The following is a 21,677-nucleotide window of genomic DNA, read 5'->3' on the forward strand; positions in this document are numbered from 1 at the left end:
ATGACTCAAGGACATAACTGTTATAATAGCAGAAGGTATCTTCAAGAAGTTCAAGTCAGAGTGCTGATGGTCTAAAGACTTTTCTCCTGTGATTTGACACTAGCCTGATGACTGTCTTCTATTTTTGAAGACAAACATTTGAGGGAAAGTAGCTTAATACAAACCAAATGAGCCCATGGGCTTTCTTCTTTTCTGGGACAGGGTCTCACTCTGTCATCCAGGGTGGAGTGCAGTGGCGTGATCACAGCTCACTACAGCCTTGATTTCCTGGGCTCAAGTTATCTTCCTGCTTCAGCCTCCAGAGTAGCTGGGACTAAAGGCATGCACCACCACAATCACTAATCTTTCTATTTTTTGTAGAGATGGGATCTCACTGTGTTGCCCAGTCTAGTCTCAAACTCCAGGGCTTAAGCAATCCTCCTGCCTTGGCCTCCCAAACTGCTGGGATTATGGGCATCAGCCCCTGTGCCGGCCCCACGGGCTTTCTGAATGGAGAGAAGAACTATACCAGAGTGTAGTGCTGGCTGGGACAGAGCAAAATCCCTTCCACCGTCTAACTGACCAGACATCCTCCATGGGATGAGCACATGAGACACCAGGGACATGAGTATGTGAAAAACCATCCCTGCCCCGTTACATGAAAGCAGAGCTTCCCAAACACTGTACATGGCACACTCGTATGCCACACAAATGGGTTACAGAAATGCAGAAATACTGACCCTGAGATACTTATCTCCTTGGCTCCTGGAGTGGTCAGGCAGTGCCTGGGCCAGCTGAAGCCCGCAGGGTGGTCATCTCTGGCTGCAGGCAACTTTGACCATTTTCTTGAGGTACTGTATGGATACTATCATTTTCTACGGATACTATCATATTTCTATTATTTCTTGAGAAGCACTAGCCCAGAGCAGTGATTTTTCCAATTTCTTTTTTCTTCTTTCAAGCTCTTGGAAATTCTTGTTCAAAGGAAATCTCATAATGAAGCTAAGCACAAAAAAAGAGTACCACAACTTGCGGTAGCCACAGAGAAGGTTCCTTGGAACCTAGAAGACTCTGAAAAGTATAGTTTGAGAAACACTGATTGAAGCTGCCATGATAGAGGCTAACACCCAGTTTTATAGAAGCTCCACAGAGGGTTTTCTCATTTCTATTACTGGAGGGGCCGGGAAGCCTTCCTGCTGTAGGTGACCGCTACACTGCATACTGAGTGGCTCGGAGGAACTAGCCAGGCCCAGAAGAGGCACGACATGCTGAGCACAGGGAGGGGCAGGTGTGGAAGCACAAGGCACACAGTGCACTCCAGGTGTCCATGTGGCGTGCACACAGGCAATGATGTGGACCCTGCATGAAGCACAGCTCCAGAAGCACATGCTTGAATGTTCTGTGGGGCCCAGCAAGTTGTGAACTTTTTTGTGGGAATAATGGGAGTCATGGGATAAGTTTAGATAAGAAATCCCTGATGATGCCAGTGTGGGAAAGCAACTGTTAATGGCAGGCTGATGACAGAGACCAGGTGCGACTGCACAGCATAGATGCTTAACACATAGAATGCCAGAATAATGCTCTTTCAGAATTGTAGAACCTAAGCCAAGAGTCATCAGCAGGGAGCAGACGAAACCCCGCAAACCAACCTCAGGATTGTTTCGCTGGTACAGCAGTTCTCGAAAGGGATCACGTAGCCAACTTCATGACCAATGTTAACATCCATTTCATCCGCCACCCGCAGGGCAAGCTGGACCACAGTCTGCTTGTGGACCTGGGTGCATATCACGCCCCCGTGCTGGTAGTGGATGGAAAGGCAATATTCAGCACACCACTGAGGAACCTGTAATGGGGAAAACGAGACAGGATCAGCTTCTGCAGAAAACAAAATGAGAGACAGCTCTGTCTTACAGCAGGGTTCATCTTATAAGTGATTTTTTTCTTTCATCAGTAAATCAGCAGTGAGCTGTATTAAATCTTATTGAGTGAAACTCTGAGCAATATGGATTATTCACAGAGTTACTGCTAGGAAATAAAGTTAAGAATAAACAGGAGTTAACAGGGACTGTGAAAATTTGACTCACAGACAAAAAAATGGCAGATAAAAATCAAGGGCAAAATAAAAAAATACTTTCAACCTCAACTGCTTCTGAAAAGACTAATGTATTCAGAGATTATCATTTTCTTTTTGGTTAGAAGAAAGGCCCATCAAAAATATGGCTTCTGTTATCAGCTATTGTGTTTTAAGCGATGTAAATTACAGAGAGCATTTAGATAAAAAACAGTGACTCAAAATTAAAGCATATACATTTAAATCCAAATGATCATAACGAATATCCAAATAAACCTACTTAACATTTCCCCAATTTAAAAAACCTAAAATATACTGATAATTTACCATCTAAATATAATTAAATAAATAAACCCATCTAAATAAACCCAGTGAGATAATCAACCAACCCACCTAGAATTGGAAAGCGTCGATTCCAAGCAAAGCTGCTCTAGGGCCATTTTATTTTAAAAATCTTTTTTTCTAAAATACATTATAGACCAGCTGATGTTTACCACATTAATTTGTACAAGAATTATTATATAGAATGTACTAAATTCATTTGTTGCTCTAATCTTAAGGCACTGTCAGTAAATTATGCATTGTTACATGTATTTAAAAAATAAGTTATTCCAAGTGTGTTTTTAATAGATCTAAGGTATTTAAACATTGTAAAATTTCTAATTATCTTGAGGTTTGCTACTTATGAGATTCATTATGAAATTCTTAGATCTGATTCCTCACTGCAATTTGAAAAATAAACATAACTCACCAGAAATACAAGTAACTCCAAAATGACTAACTGCTGGAGACTGCAAATTTCTAATGACTGAAAGGCAAATGCACTGCCTGCATTTGAAGACAGGTGTCAGCCTTGTCAACAGGTTGAAATTTATCAGTAATTATGTACTCAACGCTTACTTTGTTCTATGAAAGATGAAAGTGTAAGATACTGCACTCAGAAAACATGGAATCAAGGCAAGACCCAGGAACAGCAAGTCACCTAAGGGACTGGCTTGCCATTAATTTGTTCCCTGTAAACCACACATTTTCTAAGCTTTAGTTTTCTTACCTGTAAAATGAATGGATTGAATGAATGTGAATTATCCTTCAAGTCTGAACTGTGTAGTTTTCTCTGCAAGGCCTGCTGTGATTCCCTAAGTATCTAGATCCACGGTGTGCCTCCCACCATGACAGGATCACCTTCCTGGGGTTGTCTGTCTGGTCCTAGTTCCCCCACTACCCAACAGCCCCTCAAATGAGCTCTACAAGCAGAGACCTACCTGTTTTGTTCACCAAATAAACCTAGTACTCAGTAAATATTTGTTGAATGAATAATTTTTTATACATTCCAGAAATAATTTAAAATTCTATGATTCTACGTAAGAATTTACATAAAATTTTGTCTCCTTTAATCTGTAGCAAGTAATTTTTTATTCTTGCCAAATCCTGACTTTTAAACTGACTGCCTTCATGTCAGGGTCCAGTATCTAGGGTCCCTAGCCAAGACCTCAAACATTATTCATGTGAAAAGCTATATTAAACCACTTATTTTTAAAAAAATTTTCTTTAGGATGGGCATGGTGGCTCATGCCTATAATCCCAGCAATTTGGGAGGCCAAGGAGGGTGGATCACCTGAGATCAGGAGTTCAAGACCAGCCTGGTCAACATGGCAACTCTGTCTCTACTAAAAATACAAAAATTAGCTGGGTGTGGTGGCATGTGCCTGTAGACCCAGCTATCTGGGAGGCTTAGCCAGGAGAATAACTTGAACCCAAAAGGTGGAGGCTGCAGTAAGCCGAGATTGTGCCATTGCACTCTAGCCTGGGTAACAGAGCAAGACTCTGTCTCAAAAAAAAAAAAAAAAAATTCTTTAATAGAGGCAGGGTCTCACTATATTGCCCAGGCTGGTCTCAAACACCTGGTCTTAAGTGATCCTTTTGCCACAGCTTCCCAAATTGTTGGGATTACAGATGTGAGCCACTGTGCCCAGCCAAAAGCACCTGTTTGAATCTCTGTCTCCCCACTATGTGGGAAGATCCTTAAACTATACATGTGTGGTTTCCATTTGTTCCCAATACTAAACAGAGGACCTGACATATGGCAGGGATAATATTTGAGTGGAAATATGGATAAGGACATCATCATAATTGAAAAGAAGAGAGAGAAAGGCTTGGGCTCAGTGCTAAGCATGGAGAGAGGTAATAAAACCACAGGAAAACTACTGCAAAGGAAGAATAAGCAGTACCCATTGACAAACTAATTATGCATAGGAAGAAAACAAATATTCTATGATTTCTGACTTAAAATACTAATTATATAATTTTCAAGAACAGGAAATTGGAAAGTAAAATACAATAAATGAATGAAGATAAAAGCAGCATAAAGTTCTTTTGGGGGAATAAGGAGTTAGGAGGGGAGGAAGACCACCTTCAGGAGAGTCAGGAAGACAGTCAGTGTTACTGGAAGAACATCCAGGCATAACTATCCTGGGATCAATGGAAAAGCAAGGCAGGAGCCTAAGACAAAGATCAGAGATAGAGATGGGCATGGCAGTCACAGAATTTGAATACTGAAAGAAACCTCTGGAAGACATAAAGGCCAACACCCTCATTTTATACATGAGGAAAGAAACTTAGAGACATGACTTGTCAGGTCATTTGTCAGTAAACAGCATGACAAGCACCAATCCACATCTTCTAGTTTCTTGGGAAGTGTAATTTCCACTACATCACAGTTGCTTCTAAGCATCTCTATACAAAGGTGGCAACTGAAACCATGAGATTCTCAGGTAATCAGCATTTTAAATTACTCTTTCTAGGCCGGGCGCAGTGGCCAATGTGATGGCTATCTCTACTAAAAGTATAAAAATTAGCCAGGCGTGGTGGTGGGTGCCTATAATCCCAGCTGCTAGGGAGGCTGAGGCAGGAGGATCACTTGAACCCAGGAGGTGGAGATTGCAGTGAGCTGAGATTGCGCCACTGCACTCCAGCCTGGGCAACAGAGCGAGACTCTGTCTCAAAAAAATAAAAATAAATAAATTACTCTTTGAAGCCTAATGGCAATATCAGGGGACAGTACTATGATGACAGTGAACACTGCTTTACATAGATAGAATTGTTGCTGAAATAATACTATACAGTTTTACTGAAACACTTGGACATGTTCAGCCTGGTTACTCATGTAAGGTCCGGGATAGCTGCTTTCAAACTCAAACTGGACAGAATTCCAATGATCATGTGCCATGTTCTCAAGCTTCTGATTTGGGCCTTTTTGAAAAACTGCATTTAATCCATTTCTCTTTACTCATGTAAACAAATTCTGCAAGATTAGTTTATTATAGTATGTCGATAATGGTCTGAACATTATACATGCCTGGAAGTACAACAAATATACCAATCCAACAGTCTTCATTTTCCTTCTCTGCCCTCCTCTACATTAGAGCAAACTATTTTACTTAAGAGGCAAAGAAATTAATTCAGAAATGGAAAAAGGCCTTTTAGATATCAGTTAAAATAACCAGAAGACTGAACAGATCCATATTGTGCTTAATGTAGGAATGTTTGCTTCTGTGGCCAAGTTAACAGTTGAGCAGAAGTCACAACAAATTATAGTACACCTACTCAACTGTGGCTCTGACCACAGGATCAGCTCCTCTTCCAGTAATAGCTACTCAGAGACAGTTAACAGTAAGCAGTGCAAACACAAACTGAAAAGGTTATCTCTAGCCAGAAAAGAAAGAAACATGAAACGATCCACCTCATTTGTTACAGTTCTATAGTTTCACACACCTCCCGAATCACTCTAAGCAAGCTAAGCAACAAACCAAGGGTGGATTCCTTAGCAAACTTGAATTATCGGCTGAAAAAAGTTACGATTTGGCAAATGTCGGTAATTTGAATATTTCGCATTTCAAGGGATACTGAGATTGCAGCTTTACAAAGAACTCTTGCCTTCTCTGCATTTAAATATTCTATCTGTTGTTGGCGCTGACCTTTCTTGCCCTAATTCTGCTTCTCTTCTGGGTACTACTTAGCAGCTTTTTCATTGTCCCAGTAGCATCTTTCTCTTCTCACCAATGAATTGCATGTCTGTTAGAGGTTTTGTTTCTGCTCCATGGTTCCTCTTTGGAAGACATTTCCCGCTAGTATTCAAAAACATTTTTCTGGATGGACTAGTTGCCAAGTTGGCATTATGGGAATTAGGAAAGCTTAAATAGCTGTACCTTTCTATGAATCATTTGGCTTTAGCTTTTTTCAGAGAAACATTGAATTCTGGGTCACTTTGTGACTGAGTACTTAGGAAAAGTTGCACAATACGGTGAAGAAACAGAAAACTGCTCCTCTAACACATAAAAAAAAGTCCATTTTCACAACGATTTATCTGGGAGTTTGGTCATGCGCAACCCTCAGATTTATATGTTTAGTCTGGAAATGCTCCCTAACTAGAAATCAATACTTCACATCTTTTTATTCTGAACTAATCAAATACTTTTTTCATGTTTCTCCATCCATTTTCTAAATGCAGTTTCCTGTACTTCTGATGTGCAATTTACATAAAGCCTAAGCAGGGGTCCTGCGTATGCTGTGTCCCAAAGCTCAGCTGGAACCAACTCTGGGGCATACAAGGTAAGCAATCGAGGCATAGGAGCATCCCTGGCCTCTTACCTCCTGCCTGAAAGGAAATCACCAACACTCTGGCCAGTCTGCTGCTATGAGAGGTAAGAGGAGTCCTGCAGGTAATCAAAATCTAATCTAAATCAAGGCTTTATCAACCTAAGTTAGCAACTGCAGTTCTACAACTTGTACAAATTCAGACAGTGAAGCAAAGACGCTCCATTTCTGACTCCAGGCAGCACACAGAGGTTGGGCTGCTGGATTTAGGAGGGCCGGGGTTTGGGGTCTTTAGGGTGGGCTGCAAGGAGATCTCCTATAAGAATCTGTAACCAGATGCAGATCAGAATCAAGGGGGCAGCAGCAGCATCACATATCCCATGTGTGGTCTCATCACTGCCACTGTGGCAAGAGGACATCCACGTGAGCTACACTAGTGCAGAACTTTCTGTCCTTTCCATCTACTGTCGGTGATTGTTTCATCTCATCTAATGGATAACACAGTTAAATATAATTTAATATAGTTAAATGAGAATAAATGAAGTGAGAAAAAAAGGACCTCCATGAGACACAATGCTACTAATATTCTGAGAAACACATATTAGTCCCAAAGGCCTTCACTCCCTCACTTTATATCATCAGTATGTACATAAGGGCCCAATTCCTCTTCTGCTTTCTTCTCTTAATGTCTCTAGGACCACCAATCTTGAAGCTACTGCCAAGGTCCCACTCACTCACTTTCATTTCAGTACCAGAATAACAGAATCCACAAGTTGAAAAAAAATCTGAAGGGCCACCAATTCACCCAAAGGTATGACTCCCTTCAACCACATTCCTGCAAAATGCCTATTCCAGAGTGTGCCCCTCAGGCAGCCATCCCACCCAAAGTGAGCCATATAGCAGAACGGATTACTGAGGAGTTAGGCCCTTTCTGAATCAAATGTCACACATCCCTGGATAACAAAATTCACATTTATCTTGGTTTTGAGTGGATACAGGTAGAGCCTACCAACAGAAAATGGTGAACAAGTTTACTCAGTCAATAAAGGTAGAGGTGTTCTAAGCCATACAGCTTCTTAATCTAAGTTGATTCTTGGTTATTTCATGTTTATTCACCTCACTGCCCCATCCATTCATGGGAAATTTCAGGGCAAAAGCTAGGGAAGGAGAAACAAGCAAAATAGACAGTTCTAGAAATGTTTCTCTCTCTTTCAGGATCTTTCATAACCTGTTCGCAAAAAACGCAATAGGAAAAGACTCTATAAACATATGGAAAATTGTCCTCTGTTTCCCTGGGGCAGACATAAAATAGACTTCATAATTTTTGCACCAAAGAGAGATGAAATCTTTAGGACCTTTGTAAACCTTGGGTCTGAAGAAAACTTTTTTCATGAAAGGTTTAAAACTCCAAGGAACAAGAAAACAGTCTTGCAAAATCTTAAAACAACAGCAGCAGCAGCAACAACAAAAACCAAATTGCTTCCAGAAGAAAATAAACAATGCTCCCACTATCTAAAGTAGTTTAGAATAAATCCATTTTCTTATTGAGTACTACTTTGATTTCTCTCACCTTGAAGATACATGTCATCCCAATTAACAGAAAATAAACATGAATTTATTGAAATAATTGAGAAATTAAAAATGACAAGAGAAACCATTGCTAGGCACTAATATAACATATTATATATGTAATAATTCTTGCTCTTGAAGTTGATGAATTCTGAAAGAAAAATCAAGAAGTATATTAGAAAATTTTTAAACTGCAGTGTGGATTAGCAATTCTGAAACTACAATATGAATTGTTTGTTCAAGTATCTTTACTTGTTCAATCTTACAACAAAGTGTGAATAATGCCAAGTCCTGTTTCTCATAGAGAAGTAATTAATGTGAAAATTGGGAAGGCTAGAATAAATCCTGTAATCCTAAATGGAAGCAGAGGCATCTGTACAAACTCATGGTTTTTAAGACATAAAAAGATAGATAAAAAATATGAGAGGTAAGAAAATAGAAATACATAGAAAGAAATAGAGAAAGAGAGAAACAGCTAGAGAGACAGAGAAATAGAGCCACAGATAGATGGATAGACAGATAGAATGAGATGTGTGTGTACTGTACTCGCATACATTTATTTCCTTGTTGTGTCCACTGAGATGGCCTAAAAACAATGACAGGCTGGGCACGGTAGCTCATGCCTGTAATCCAGCACTTTGGGAGGCTGAGGCAGGAAGATTGCTAGAGCTCGGGAGTCTGACACCACCCTGGGCAACATGACAAAATCCTGTCTCTACAAAAGATAGTTGAGTGTAGTGGCACACACCTGTATTCCCAGCTACTCTAAAGGCTGAGGTGGGAGGATCGCTTGAGCCCAGGATGTCAAGGTTGCAGTGAGCCATGACTGTGCCATTGCACTGCAGCCTGGGTGACAGAGCAAGAACCTGTCTCAAAAATAAAAATTAAAAAAGCAATAAACCAATGGTAATCCGTATACTTAGTGTCCAGATGTTGGTTTCAAAACACAGTTCACCACTAAAAGGAACCAGGACTGCTGGAGAAAAAAATGGTTTTACTGGGCTGGCATGGGGAATGTACTAGATGAACCTGAAACATCTTACTGAGCCAGAAAGCAAAGAAGTGCTCAGAAATAATGGGGAAATGTCAAAAGGACAGAGAAGTGACATCAGGGGCAATTTAAACAACAAAGTAGGCTTAGTAATACATTATAACACACAGAATAAAATAAGAATTTATGAGTCCACATTGACATAAATAAATGATGAAGGAGAGAAAGTGCAGCCTTACAGAAAAATTCTAAATAATGTATAAAAGACATGTCAGAATTAGAACAATCATCTTTGGTTACTACTAATGTAATGATTCAAAGGTAAGAATCACTAAAAATGCTAACACTAGTGGATGAATGTGAAACTGCCTTTGCAGAAATTGTAACAGTGAGAAAATTATGATGGTAAAGGAGATCTGACTTGACCCAACTCCATCTTGCCTTTCACCCTCAAACTGCCCTTAGCCATTCCTGCAGTGAGCCAAGCTAGCTTTTGGAGACATTTATAGTTTAAATGCTAGTGAAATGAAACGACCTTTGTAAAACTAATGAAAGGACACCAAGTTAGGAGGATGAGGGAGGCCTGAATGCTGCCAAGATGTAGGTGTAGTTAAATGATTACCAGTCATTATTCCAGAGGTCACAAGATTTGTAACTTCCCTGTAAATAACATCACTACTGTAGAACCTAAGATTGGCCTTCTAAGATGTCTTTTTAGGTTTTTGCATTTCTGAAAACTGGATGGTTCTCTGCTGTCCCTACCTGGAAGTGGACTTAGCACATGAGGACTGTTTTCCACACCTCTATGGGTACATCCTCAGCCAATCAACAGTACCCATTCCCTGGCCCCCTGCCCACCAAACAATCCTTGAAAAGCCCTAGCCTCCAAACTGACAAAGAGGCTGATTTGAGTAATAGTAAAACTCCTGTCTTCTGTTTGGTCAGCTCTATGTGTATTAAATTCTTTCTCTATTCCAATTCCCTTGTCTTGATAAATTGGCTCTATCTGGACAACAAGCAAGATGAACCTACTAGATGGTTACAAATGTATAATGAGAAACATATTTACACAGTATCAAAATATGTATCTATTAAATGATTGTAGAGAAATTATTAACTTCTCAATAAAGAACCAGGCAGACACCATCTTACCAAGTGATCATATTTAACACCACCAGCATGGGCAAAACTGACATTTTGTGCCTCCTGATATGAGGCACTTAGAAGGATGCACAGCACTTGTGTGGTCTACTTGCCACAAATGCAGAGGCTGAACTTAACCCTAAAGAAACACTGGACACATTCAATGAGGGACATTCTACAGAATAACTAACCTGTGCTCTTCAAAAATATCAAGGTCATAAAGGACAAGGAGAGATTAGGGAGTTGTTTCAGATTAAAGAAGACTTTAAAAAATGGCAATAAAATGCAATGTAATTTTGGATTGAATTTTGGGCCAGAAAAACAATTTTTTTTCTGTGATTATAAAGGCTATCAATGAGAAACTGATTAAATGTGAATATCTAGAAATTTGATAATAATTATACATCAACATTATATTCCAGATTTTTATACTTATGTTATGGCTATGCACTGTTTTTCAGTAAATATTCTGTTAAGTATTTGGAGCCAAAGGGCATCATGTCCTCAAATGACTCCTAAATGGTTCAGAATAAAAATGTGTAAGAATGTATCAGGGATAAAATAATAAAGTTTATATGGTAAAATCTTACATTTGGGAACCTGGATGAAAAATACATGGAAAACCTTTGTACTATTTTTGCAATTTTTTTAAGTTTGAAATTATTGCAAAATAAAAAGTTTTTTCAATGCTATTTGTTCACAGCAACTAGGAAAATTATACTCATTCAGTTCTCATCATTAGCTTCTTGTGATGAACTGAAATCATTTGTTATAACAATAGCTAAGCATAACAAAGAACAAATCATAATAAACCCTTGATACTGGCAGCTGTAAATTAGATAAAAAACATCTGTTGTCCAGCCCTCCTCTTTTCAAAATTACCTATAAAATAAGTAAACTTTAGGCCAGGTGCAGTTGCTCATGTCTGTAATCCCAGCACTTTAGGAGGCCAAGGTGGGGGGATCACTTGAGCCCAGGAGTTCATGACCAGCCTGGCCAAAATGGCGAAACCTTGACTCTCCTAAAAACACAAAAATTAGCCAAGCATGATGGTACAAGCCTGTAATCCCAGCTATTCAAGAAGCTGAGGCACAAGAATTGCTTGCACCTGGCAGGTGGAGGTTGTAGTGAGCCAAGATTACGCCACTGCATTTCAGCCTGTGTGACAGAGCAAGACTCTGTCTCAAAAAATAAAACGATAATAAAATAGGTAAACTCTAGAGGTAATAAACAACTTGGAAGCAGCAATGTATAGTGGAAAGTATTCTTTTAACCCTAATTCAGGAAACTACTGGCATTAGATAAATTATCAAATCCCTCTGGGCCACAGTTTATTCATCTGAAAAATAAAGGGGTTCCATCAGATTTGAGTTCTATTCATTAGATCTATTCATAACTTCTCTATGAGAAACAGGACTTCTCATTCCTCACACTACATGGTCTATTCTAATTCTTACATCACCACAATTTAGAAATGAATTTCATGATAAAAATACTGTTTGCAGCCAGTGTGGTGGCTCATGCCTGTAATCCCAACACTCTGGGAGACTGAGGCGGGCGAATCATGAAGTCAGGACTTTGAGACCAGCCTGGCCAGCATGGTGAAACCCCCATCTCTACTGAAGATACAAAAAATTAGCCAGGCGTGGTGGCACGTGCTTGTAATTGAGCTACTTGGCAGGCTGAGGCAAGAGAATTGCTTGAACCCGGGAGGCATAGGTTGCAGTGAGCCGAGATCGTGATATTGTACTCCAGCCTGGGTGATGGGGCGAGGCTCTGTCTCAGAAAGAAAAAAAAAAATACTGGTTGCTTGTTTTAAAACTTAAGAGTAAAATACGGATCTCATTTGAAACAAATCTTGAAGTTCAAATACAACAACTAACTGAATATTAAGTATTTTTTAACTATGTAATATTGGGGCTTAGGTCATAGCACCCCAAAACATGTCTGAAGGAGACCAGAATATGTGACCCCAAAATATGCCTCTTTTGCACATGATTTTAAGAAAGTGCAGACATAGGAGTAGCTCTGAAAAGTGGCCTTCTGTAAGATAAATTTGTGCCTCAACTTATTGCTAGACTCAAGCAATCCTCCTGCCTCAGCCTCCCAAAGTGATAGGATTACAGGTATGAACCACTGTACCTGGCCCACTATCCTGTTAAAACAAACAAACAAAAAAAACCACTTTAATTGGGAGGTCATCAGGCTGAGGCAACTCCAGAGCTTTAAGGTCCCACATAAGCAAACTAAAGTCCAATGTAAACAGTAAAACCATACTAGACTTTACCAATCAGAAACTGCCAACTATTCCCTGACTAGGAACTTTCTGCTCTAACCAATTAAAATGTCTTTTGTCTTACATTCATGTTCAGCCTATAAAAGCTCACCGCCCTTGCTGCTGCAATGGGGCTCACTAACCTCCAATGGTTCAGAGTGCTGCCTAATTCATGAGTCACTCTTTGCAAAGAAATAAACTCTTTCCTTTTTTTTTTTTTCTCTTTTGAAACAAGGTCTTACTCACATTGCCCAGGCTAGAGTGCAGTGGCATGATCGTGGCTCACTGCAGCCTCAACTTCCCAGGTTCAGGTGATTCCCTCACCTCAGCCTCTGGAATAGCTGAGATGACAGGCATGCAGCACCATGCCAGCTAATTCTTTGTAGAGATGGCATTTTGCCATGTTCCCCAAGCTGGTCTCGAACTCCTGGGCTCAAGCGATCTGCCCACCTTGGTCTCCCAAAGTGCTGGGGTTACAGATGCGAGCCACTGTGCCTTGTCCAACTCGTTAATATTTTAATATCCCTAGGTTTATCTCCTAATGATCCTAATTCTTTCCCCCATCTTAGACCCCAAAGATGGCCCCAGGCCTGGATCATATTTGGTTGCTCAGTTATTTCTTATGGTCAGGAAAATCAGGATTTCCTTGTGCTTTTGATTTCAGTAGCTCAGCCACCTTCACCAATAAGCACATCCACATACCTGGATTCTCAGACCACTGGGCACTGAAACACAGCAGTTAATCCCCATACGCATGGCAGGGAAATAACACACATCACATCTTTTAAACTATAATATACACAATTAGATCACTTCAGTAATTTTAATATTATTCTAGAGAAAATTTAGTGGTACCTTAAACACAATTTCCATATAGATATTATTTACTTTTCAGCTAGAATCCATAAAATTAGGCAAGTGATTTAATTATTTTATCCGAATTAATGTTTTGTTTTAGATATTGTCATTAGAACACTAGGCTGTGACATGTAATTATTTAATACTTTAAAAATCAACATATAAAGCAAATAATTTTTGTAGTGGTTACTCACCTGAGAGCTCTTGCCACATTTGGCATCTCCTGAGACAATCACGATTTGATTTTGAAGCAGGTTCTCCATAAAGGAGTATTTTTCTTTCCATATAGGAAGATCTTCTCTTTCCTTCAAAAGTTTATAATAACGTGATGAATACGGCAATCCATCAAAAGGGTTAAGTTCCAAATCCTCACAGGCCAAAACCCCTTCCTCGTCCCCATCGCTGGAATCCAGGGATTCAGGAAAATAGCGTTTTTCAGAGGAAGAGTTCGGACACTGCAGCTCTTCTTCTTCCATCTTGTCCAACAGTGAGCTCATGCAGCTGACATTCCACAAGCAAGTTTCTCCTATCAGTAACCCACTGCAAACAGGGCTTAAAAGCCTATTTATACAAACCCATATGTCTCAATCTCTAAGACTTCAGTTCAAGGTTTTCGCAAGTTAAATTCCTCAAACCTGCATCTGTTCTTCATTGCTGTTACCCACTGTGCTGGCCCACTACAGCACTCTTCGGCATTGTAAATGATTGTCAATAAACCACACTAAGAAACAAACACAAAGAGTAAGGAAAATTAGGAACACATACAAGTTAAAAAGAAAATGCATAGGTATTCAAATGAAAAGCATTATTTTTTTTCTGTTAACAGGTTTCGTCATTTCTGCTGCCTGCGTAAAAGAACAGGAATAATTTAGGCTGGTGTTTAAAGTTTGGTCGGTTCCAGTATTTCCTGGCTGGTTCAGAAAATGATTCTGCACTGGGCCTCGTGCTCTCTGCCTGACCTCTGAGTCTTGATCAACTGTGAATGGAAAGCAACAGGAGGGACAGGATTGTGATTGTGAGGCTAATCAATCACGTGGTCACCTAATCCCATGTCAAAAGAGGAGCTGGACCCTATAAAAGGAAAGAACTGTGAAGGCCTGGTGAGTGTTCCTCTAACACTGCCTATAGGAAAGTCTATTATTAAGAAATCCTTCAGTTTAATGAAAAACATTTTTAAAACTTTTCATTTTGCTTTTGCTTATGTCAGTCTAGAAAGCCAAGTGAGGGGAATGAATTTATTATTTCCTTCCATATATGGTTATGGCTGGTTATTTATTTATTTATTTTTATTTAGAGACAGGGTCTCACTCTTTCACCCAGGCTGGATGCAGTGGAGCGATCATGGCTCACTGCAGTCTCAACCTCTCAGGCTCGAGTGATCTGCGTGCCTCAGCCTCCTGAGTAGCTGGGACTACAGGTGTACACCACTATGCCTAGCTAATTTCTGTATTTTTTTTTTTCAGAGAGAGAGTTTTGCCATGTTGCCCAGGCTAGTCTCAAACTCCTGGGCTCAAGTGATGTGTCCTCCTCGGCCTCCCAAATTGCTGGGATTACAAATGTCAGCCACCATGCCCAGCTGGCTGGCTTGTCCCAAGCAGAGTTCTTAAAAATTCATCTGGGCCGGGCGCGGTGGCTCAAGCCTGTAATCCCAGCACTTTGGGAGGCCGAGGCGGGTGGATCACAAGGTCAAGAGATCGAGACCATCCTGGTCAACATGGTGAAACCCCGTCTCTACTAAAAATACAAAAAATTAGCTGGGCATGGTGGTGCGTGCCTGTAATCCCAGCTACTCAGGAGGCTGAGGCAGGAGAATTGCCTGAACCCAGGAGGCGGAGGTTGCGGTGAGCTGAGATTGGGCCATTGCACTCCAGGCTGGGTAACAAGAGTGAAACTCCGTCTCAAAAAAAAACAAAAAAAAAAACAAAAATTCATCTGAAAGCCAGTGTTTCAAAATTAAAATGGAATTATAAAGGCATAAGAAAAATGTAATATGGATTCACTTTGAACTCTTCACTGCCTCATAAGGTGACAGTAGACCCACAGAATGGAAGCATGGTAGCTTGAGATCACAGCACAAACTAACTTTGGGAAGGTATCCAAAAATCAGAGAATTCTACTGCTTAAGAGAAGTTAAAATTTAATTTTATATTCAACTTTTCTTTTGTTCTGATTAGAATCCCTTCCAAGGGTTCTCAGCCTACATGTAAATTAAATTGCTATTAAATATTATAACCAATGATTGCCTTAGGTACTATTTCTCAACTGTTTTACCTTAAAAAAAGAACAGCTATTATTTTTACCAAATAGAAATATTTCCCTTAATTTATAATACTCCCTAAGAGTATAATAATCTTATAATTACAGTAAAATCTTACTTATAAAGCATTGATCACTTTGAACCCTAAGGAAATAATCAAGTTTTCTAAATAATCTTCTTTCTAAAGACCTGAGACTTACCTGGCCCCTTCATCACACATTATGCAATGTATCCACACACATTAGCCTTACAATTTCTCTGTTATGGTGGAATTAAAGATGGCCACAGATTATTTGCCACTGCTCCAAATGGAGAGGTAGAATCTACTTCCTCTCCCGCTGAATCTGAGCTGGCCCTGTGACTCACTATGACCAAAAGAATGCAGTGAAGTGATACTGAATCACTTCCAAGATATTCCCATGCTTGAAACACTCCCCTTTGGAACCAGCTGTTATTCTGTGGGGTACCCAAGCCCAAGTCACCAGGAAGAGACCAAAGCTGAACTTCCAGTCCACAGCAGCACAAACCTCCAACCATGTGAACAAGCTGTCTAAGACGGGCAGACCAGTCGAGCCTCCAGATGACTGCAACCCCAGCCAACACCACACTGAGCAGAAGCAGCACCCACAGTAGCCAACACAACCCAAAGTATCATGAGAGATAACAAATAGTCACTGTTTTTGTAAGCTACTAATTTCCAGGGTGGTTTGACTTCCAGAAACAGATAATCAAATTTCTGCCTTCTTAAATAAACTATACTCACAATTTAACTTTTTCATCATGACTCAAAGTCACCATTACATCAGTTACCAAAACAGAATAATATCCTCAGATGTCTCTGAAATCTACAGAGGCCAAAGACCAGACTGCTGCCCTGGAGCCCTGCTCTTCTCTGGGGACTCAGAACCCATGCCGCAGTGTGGCACCTTATCTTGTGAGGCTCTTCTCTGCCTTTCTAATCTCCTCTCCTAATCAGTGCATTAGAAGCCACACAAGCCTGTTTGACAGACATATTTGTAAAGCTTGAATCCACAAAGGACTCTACCATCGAATCCAACAAGTCTAAGGGGCAAAGCTATGACATTTATAGACTTTGGAACATCTATTTGGACTGCTCAGAGGGACTTTTTGCTGCTATATGGTTTGGATTCCAGATTTGAAGGATGGAGTGGCTGAGACCCAACTAGAGGCTGAGTTTTGGGCCCCCTGACTCCAGTACACCTCTTCTCATTCATACACCTCTCCTCATTCATCTTGCAACTGGGGTAAGCCATGTAAATGTTTTTTCCTAGAGGTAATTAAATAGGCACAAAAGATCCACGTCTTGGCCTTTGACAAATTTGACAGTACTAGTCTAAAGAAAGAGAAACAAATAATATAGTAGGTTAGATGTCACTCAAAATAAAGTTTAATAACTGTTTTCAGTTTAAACTACATTCTACTATAAGAAATTTAAATCTGAAAAACTGACATTTGCTCCTTTCAAAGGTATCATACTTGTATATTGTAGACTGTATACTTTGTCAAGGAAAGCCAATTGAAATGAATCTATTACAGCTCTTAAACAAGCATCCACGAAAATAATACATATCTAATTAACAGACATCCTTAACAAGGTAGATTCAGAAGTCGATGTAAGATGAAGCTATGTCTTAGTCATTTATGTGTTTGGCTCTGGTCCAGTAATTCTAGAAATACAGTTCACAGAAATGGAAAGGCAAAGTTTGCAAGACATGAAGTGAAGCAAAAGCATTAATTTGTCCTGAGTAACTTCTTATGTTTCACCATTTCAGTGCTCCTCTTTCGTGTTTTGTCTGTGTGTGTTCAAGTCAATATTACTGCACAATTTTCACCTATCAAATTCCCAAATACACAATGTTAGCACTTGGTAGATATCTGGAAGTTTCCCAATGTCTAGTTGCTGGACCTCTCTTCTCTTTTCTCTCTTTAACACGGCCTGAGTAGTCTCATCTCATCTCACGGCTTCAGTGCCACCCATATGTGGATGTATGGGCTACACGTCCTCAGGACCCATTGATCTAAACTATAGTCTCGTATTCAACTACCTATACATCATCTCCCACTTGAATATTTCATAGGAAACTCAGGCTTTACATGCCTGCAACTGAGCTCCCAACATATACTCCAAAGCCACAAAGCTGGTCTCTCCAATCTCAGTTAATTTCTTTCTGGCAATTGCTCAGACGGAAATATTTGAACCCTTGATTTTTCTCTATCTTAAATCCCACATCTGATCGTTCAGCTGGTGCGGTATGTAGAATAGCCTCCAAAGATGTGCATGTAGGAATCCCTGGAACCTATGAATATGTACTTTGCATGGCAAAAGGGACTCTGCAGATGTGATTAAATTAAGAACCTTGAGATTGGAAGATTATCCTGGACTATCCTGGTGAGCCCAATCTAATTACATGAGTCTTAAGATCAGAGGACCTTTCCTAGTCATAGCCAGAGGAAAATATGACTATGGAAAAAGATCGGAGGGATGCAATGTTGCAGGCTTTGAAGGCGGAGGAAGAGGCCACAGCCGAAGAATGATGTGGGTGACCTCTAGGAGCTGGAAAAGGCAAGGAAACAGATTCTCTCCTAGAATTTCCAGAAAGGAACACAGTCCTCCTGGTACCTTAATTATAGCCCAGTGAGACTGACAAATGACTTCTGATCTACAAAGCTGTAAGACAATAAATTAACACTTGATTTGTGATTATTTCTTATAGTTAATTTCTTATCGACTGCATACTTTGTCAGCTTTTTTACAGGAGCAATAGAAAACTAATATATTCAATCTTGTCAGTTCTGCCTTCAAAAAATATCAAGTGCCCCATAACCTCTACTGTGAACACTTGGTCCAGCCACTATCCCCTCTCACCTGGATTACAATAGCCTCCTAACTGGCCTTCCTCTTCTACCCTTATCCCCGTGTAGTCAAGTCTCAACCCTGCAGTCAGAGTTATCCTGTTACAGTCAGCTCATATCTCCTCTACTCAAATCTCCAATGCTTCCCATTTCATCTCACTCTGAAGAAAAACCAAAATCCTTAAGAGGACCAACAATCCCTGTATGATCTGGAGCCATCGCCTCTCTGCCCTCATTTGCAACAGCTCCTACACTCAGTGTTCCCTAGCCTTATGGCTCCCTTGCTATTCCTCAAACACCATGACATATCCTGCCTCTGGGACTGGTGCTTTACCCTTCTGTATGCATGAAATGTTCCCTCAGATATCCAAACAGCTAGATTCCTCACTGCATAAAGGTCTTCACCAAATGTCACCTCAGTAAGAGCTTCCCTGGCCCCCTCTACCTAAACTTTTACCACTCTCCCGCACCACTAGAAACCACTTCCTAACCTCTTTAACTGCTTCATTTTTCCTCCTTAACACCACCACCTAACATAATATATATATCTTTTCCTTCTTTGTTTTGTTTTCTGTTCACTGGAAATGTGAGCTCCACCGAAATGTGAGTTCAATGAAGCAAGGGTTAGTGTCTCCACGGCAGTCTATCTTGCATACAGTTGCACCTTTGTTATTTCACTCTGATTTAAGTTCAAGGCAGCTTACTACTGCTGCATAGTGTTTAAACACTTCTATCAGGAATTCGCGGTTTCTGGATTTACGTGACTTTTTTGTTCCCTTTCATTTATGATATACGATAGACTCTTGCTATGCTTAGAATTCTTTAAGACTTACAAACCCACAAACTGGAATATTTGTAGAGGCTCCTGGTCTTCCCTTGAATCATACACCCAAACCCCAAATTAACTCCTTTTCAACATTTATTTAAGCTACTTTCTCATGATCAATTCAGAAGAGTTATCATGTTGCAGGGTGACAAAGCTGCACTGAAATTCATGTATCATGCTCTAGCAGATCACTGATCTTTTTGGGACTGCTTGCAAATTATAGATACTGAGGAGGCAACATCCTCAAGTACGAGGGGACTCTTGAACCATTTGTAACTAGTGATTATCTTTACCCCATGTCTTTCTCTTTACTTACACTGTTACTGGAGCTATACCTTCTTCACTGGTAATTTCTACTCTTAAATCCAAATATAGTGGGTGCGTAATTAAGAATTATGGGCTGAGTAATAATGAATAAATAATGAATGAATCACGTTCTGTCCTTTAGGGATTTTATGCTTTTTAGAGCAACATCTGATTGTATTTTATCAACATCATTCACAATCTAATAGGTTTTCTGTGTCCTCAGGTTTTCTCATCCATAATGCCTATTACCTATTCAACCAATACCTGAGTGCCTACTGTGTCTGTAATGTGAACACAGTAGGAACATAGTTTGAACAGGCAGGTCTGGTTATGGTGGGGTGTGGAAACAGAAATTTCCACAGGGTGCGGTATGGAAGCAGAAATTCTTTGTCTCTGACATGCAGATTCAATCATACAGGTAATTATCTTAAAAAAGGCAAATGTGGCTGGTACATAATAGGAGAGAAAGGCAGACTCTGGTACAAGATGAACTCAAAGATGAAACAGGGGCCAGATTACAAAATACCTGATATGCTATGGTAAAAAAGTTGTGATTTAAGTGCCATGGGTCTAACTTACCTAGTCATTTCTTGATCAAAATTTTTTATTCTTTCTGTTTTACCTTACAATTCTCTTAGATTTCATGTTACTCTATTTTCTTTATTTTACATTACATTTTTATGTGTGTGCATTTCAAAAAATTTTAGAAATAGGGACAGAGGCTCACTATATTGCCCAGGCTGTATTCAACTCCTGGGCTCAAGTGATCTTCCTGCCTCAGCCTTCCGAGTAGGTGGACTACAGGTGCACACCACCATGCCTGCCTTATATTCTTTAATATTATCTATAATCTTTCTAACACCCGCCTTCCATTTTCTTAAGTCATTAGTGAGATTAGGTTCCAAGAGAGCTGCTAACAGTATATGGCAAATGGCACAACAAAAGTGATTATGAGCAGATGCACCAAGCACAGCAATAAAAGAAACCAATAAACCTAGTTCCATGCAAAACATTCTAAGAAATATTTAAAATAAAATAACATTTCTTGACGTGAACATTTTGCATTGTTTTCCTTTTTCCCCAAGCCCACTCACCAGTAAATTAGTCTGCAAAAATAAATCTCTTATGATCTAATTCATAGTTTGTAAAACCTATACTATATAATATACATATGTATACCTTGCCTTTTAAAAATTATATTACTCCAAAATCTGTTTCAACATTATCTATTTGAACATTGCATTTTTTTTAAATTAAAGATGGGAGTCTTACTCCATCACCCAGGCTGGAGTGCAGTGGCATGATCATAGCTCACTGCAACCTCAAACTTCTGGGCTCAAGTGATCATCCTGCCTCAGTCTCTCAAGTAGTGGCACTATAGGAACACACTACCATGCCTGGCTAATGTTGTATTTTTTGTAGAGATGGTGTCTCCCTTATGTCGCCCAGGCTGGCAATGAATTTTTTGAGGAAGAATTTGTACTTATTTAGTCAAAACTTTATAAACATTTTAATATTTATTTAATGTCTCTTCATATTCTATGGAACAATCAATCATTTATAATTCAAATGTTTGCACAAAGGATGAAATAGTAAATCAGTAATTTAAAAAAAACCACTAAGGATGAATCTTCGACCATACTAATCATTAAAAGTTAAAATTTTGTGATTATATCTAAAACTCAGATATTCCCTAGTATTGCAGGTTTCTCAATCTCCTAGAAGATTTAAACACTATCTTAATAAAGCAAACTCTGAACTTGATTGTGATAGTATAATGCTGAAAAAGTAAAAGGTATTAATTCTGTCCTGGCTGGGCGTGGTGACTCATGCCTATAATCCCAGCACTTTGGGAGGCTGAGGCAGGTGGATCACTTGAGGTCAGGAATTCGAGATCGGCCTGGCCAACACAGTGAAACCCAGTCTCTACTAAAA

At 39.7% G+C, this 21,677-nt stretch overlaps 1 protein-coding gene across 3 annotated transcripts in view; it reads right to left on the bottom strand.

The window, feature by feature from the left end:
- Positions 1 to 21,677, bottom strand: part of DHX32 (DEAH-box helicase 32 (putative)) — a 56,905-nt gene that overhangs the window by 27,694 nt on the left and 7,534 nt on the right. For 2 of the 3 annotated variants that reach the window (XM_032281974.1, XM_032281973.1), the window contains exons 2-3: positions 13,674 to 14,200; positions 1,629 to 1,822 (exon numbers count right to left, since the gene is read on the bottom strand). In XM_032281974.1, coding sequence (XP_032137865.1) covers positions 1,629 to 1,822; positions 13,674 to 13,976 — 497 coding nt within the window. In that variant the 5' untranslated portion in view covers positions 13,977 to 14,200. Of the gene's footprint in view, positions 1 to 1,628; positions 1,823 to 6,024; positions 6,116 to 13,673; positions 14,201 to 21,677 lie in introns of those variants that run through there. The other variant, XM_032281975.1, reaches the window with a different exon arrangement.

The sequence above is a fragment of the Sapajus apella genome, unplaced genomic scaffold (assembly GCF_009761245.1).
Source record: "Sapajus apella isolate SASKATOON/1434 unplaced genomic scaffold, GSC_monkey_1.0 scaffold13, whole genome shotgun sequence".
Taxonomy (NCBI): Eukaryota; Metazoa; Chordata; class Mammalia; order Primates; family Cebidae; genus Sapajus; species Sapajus apella.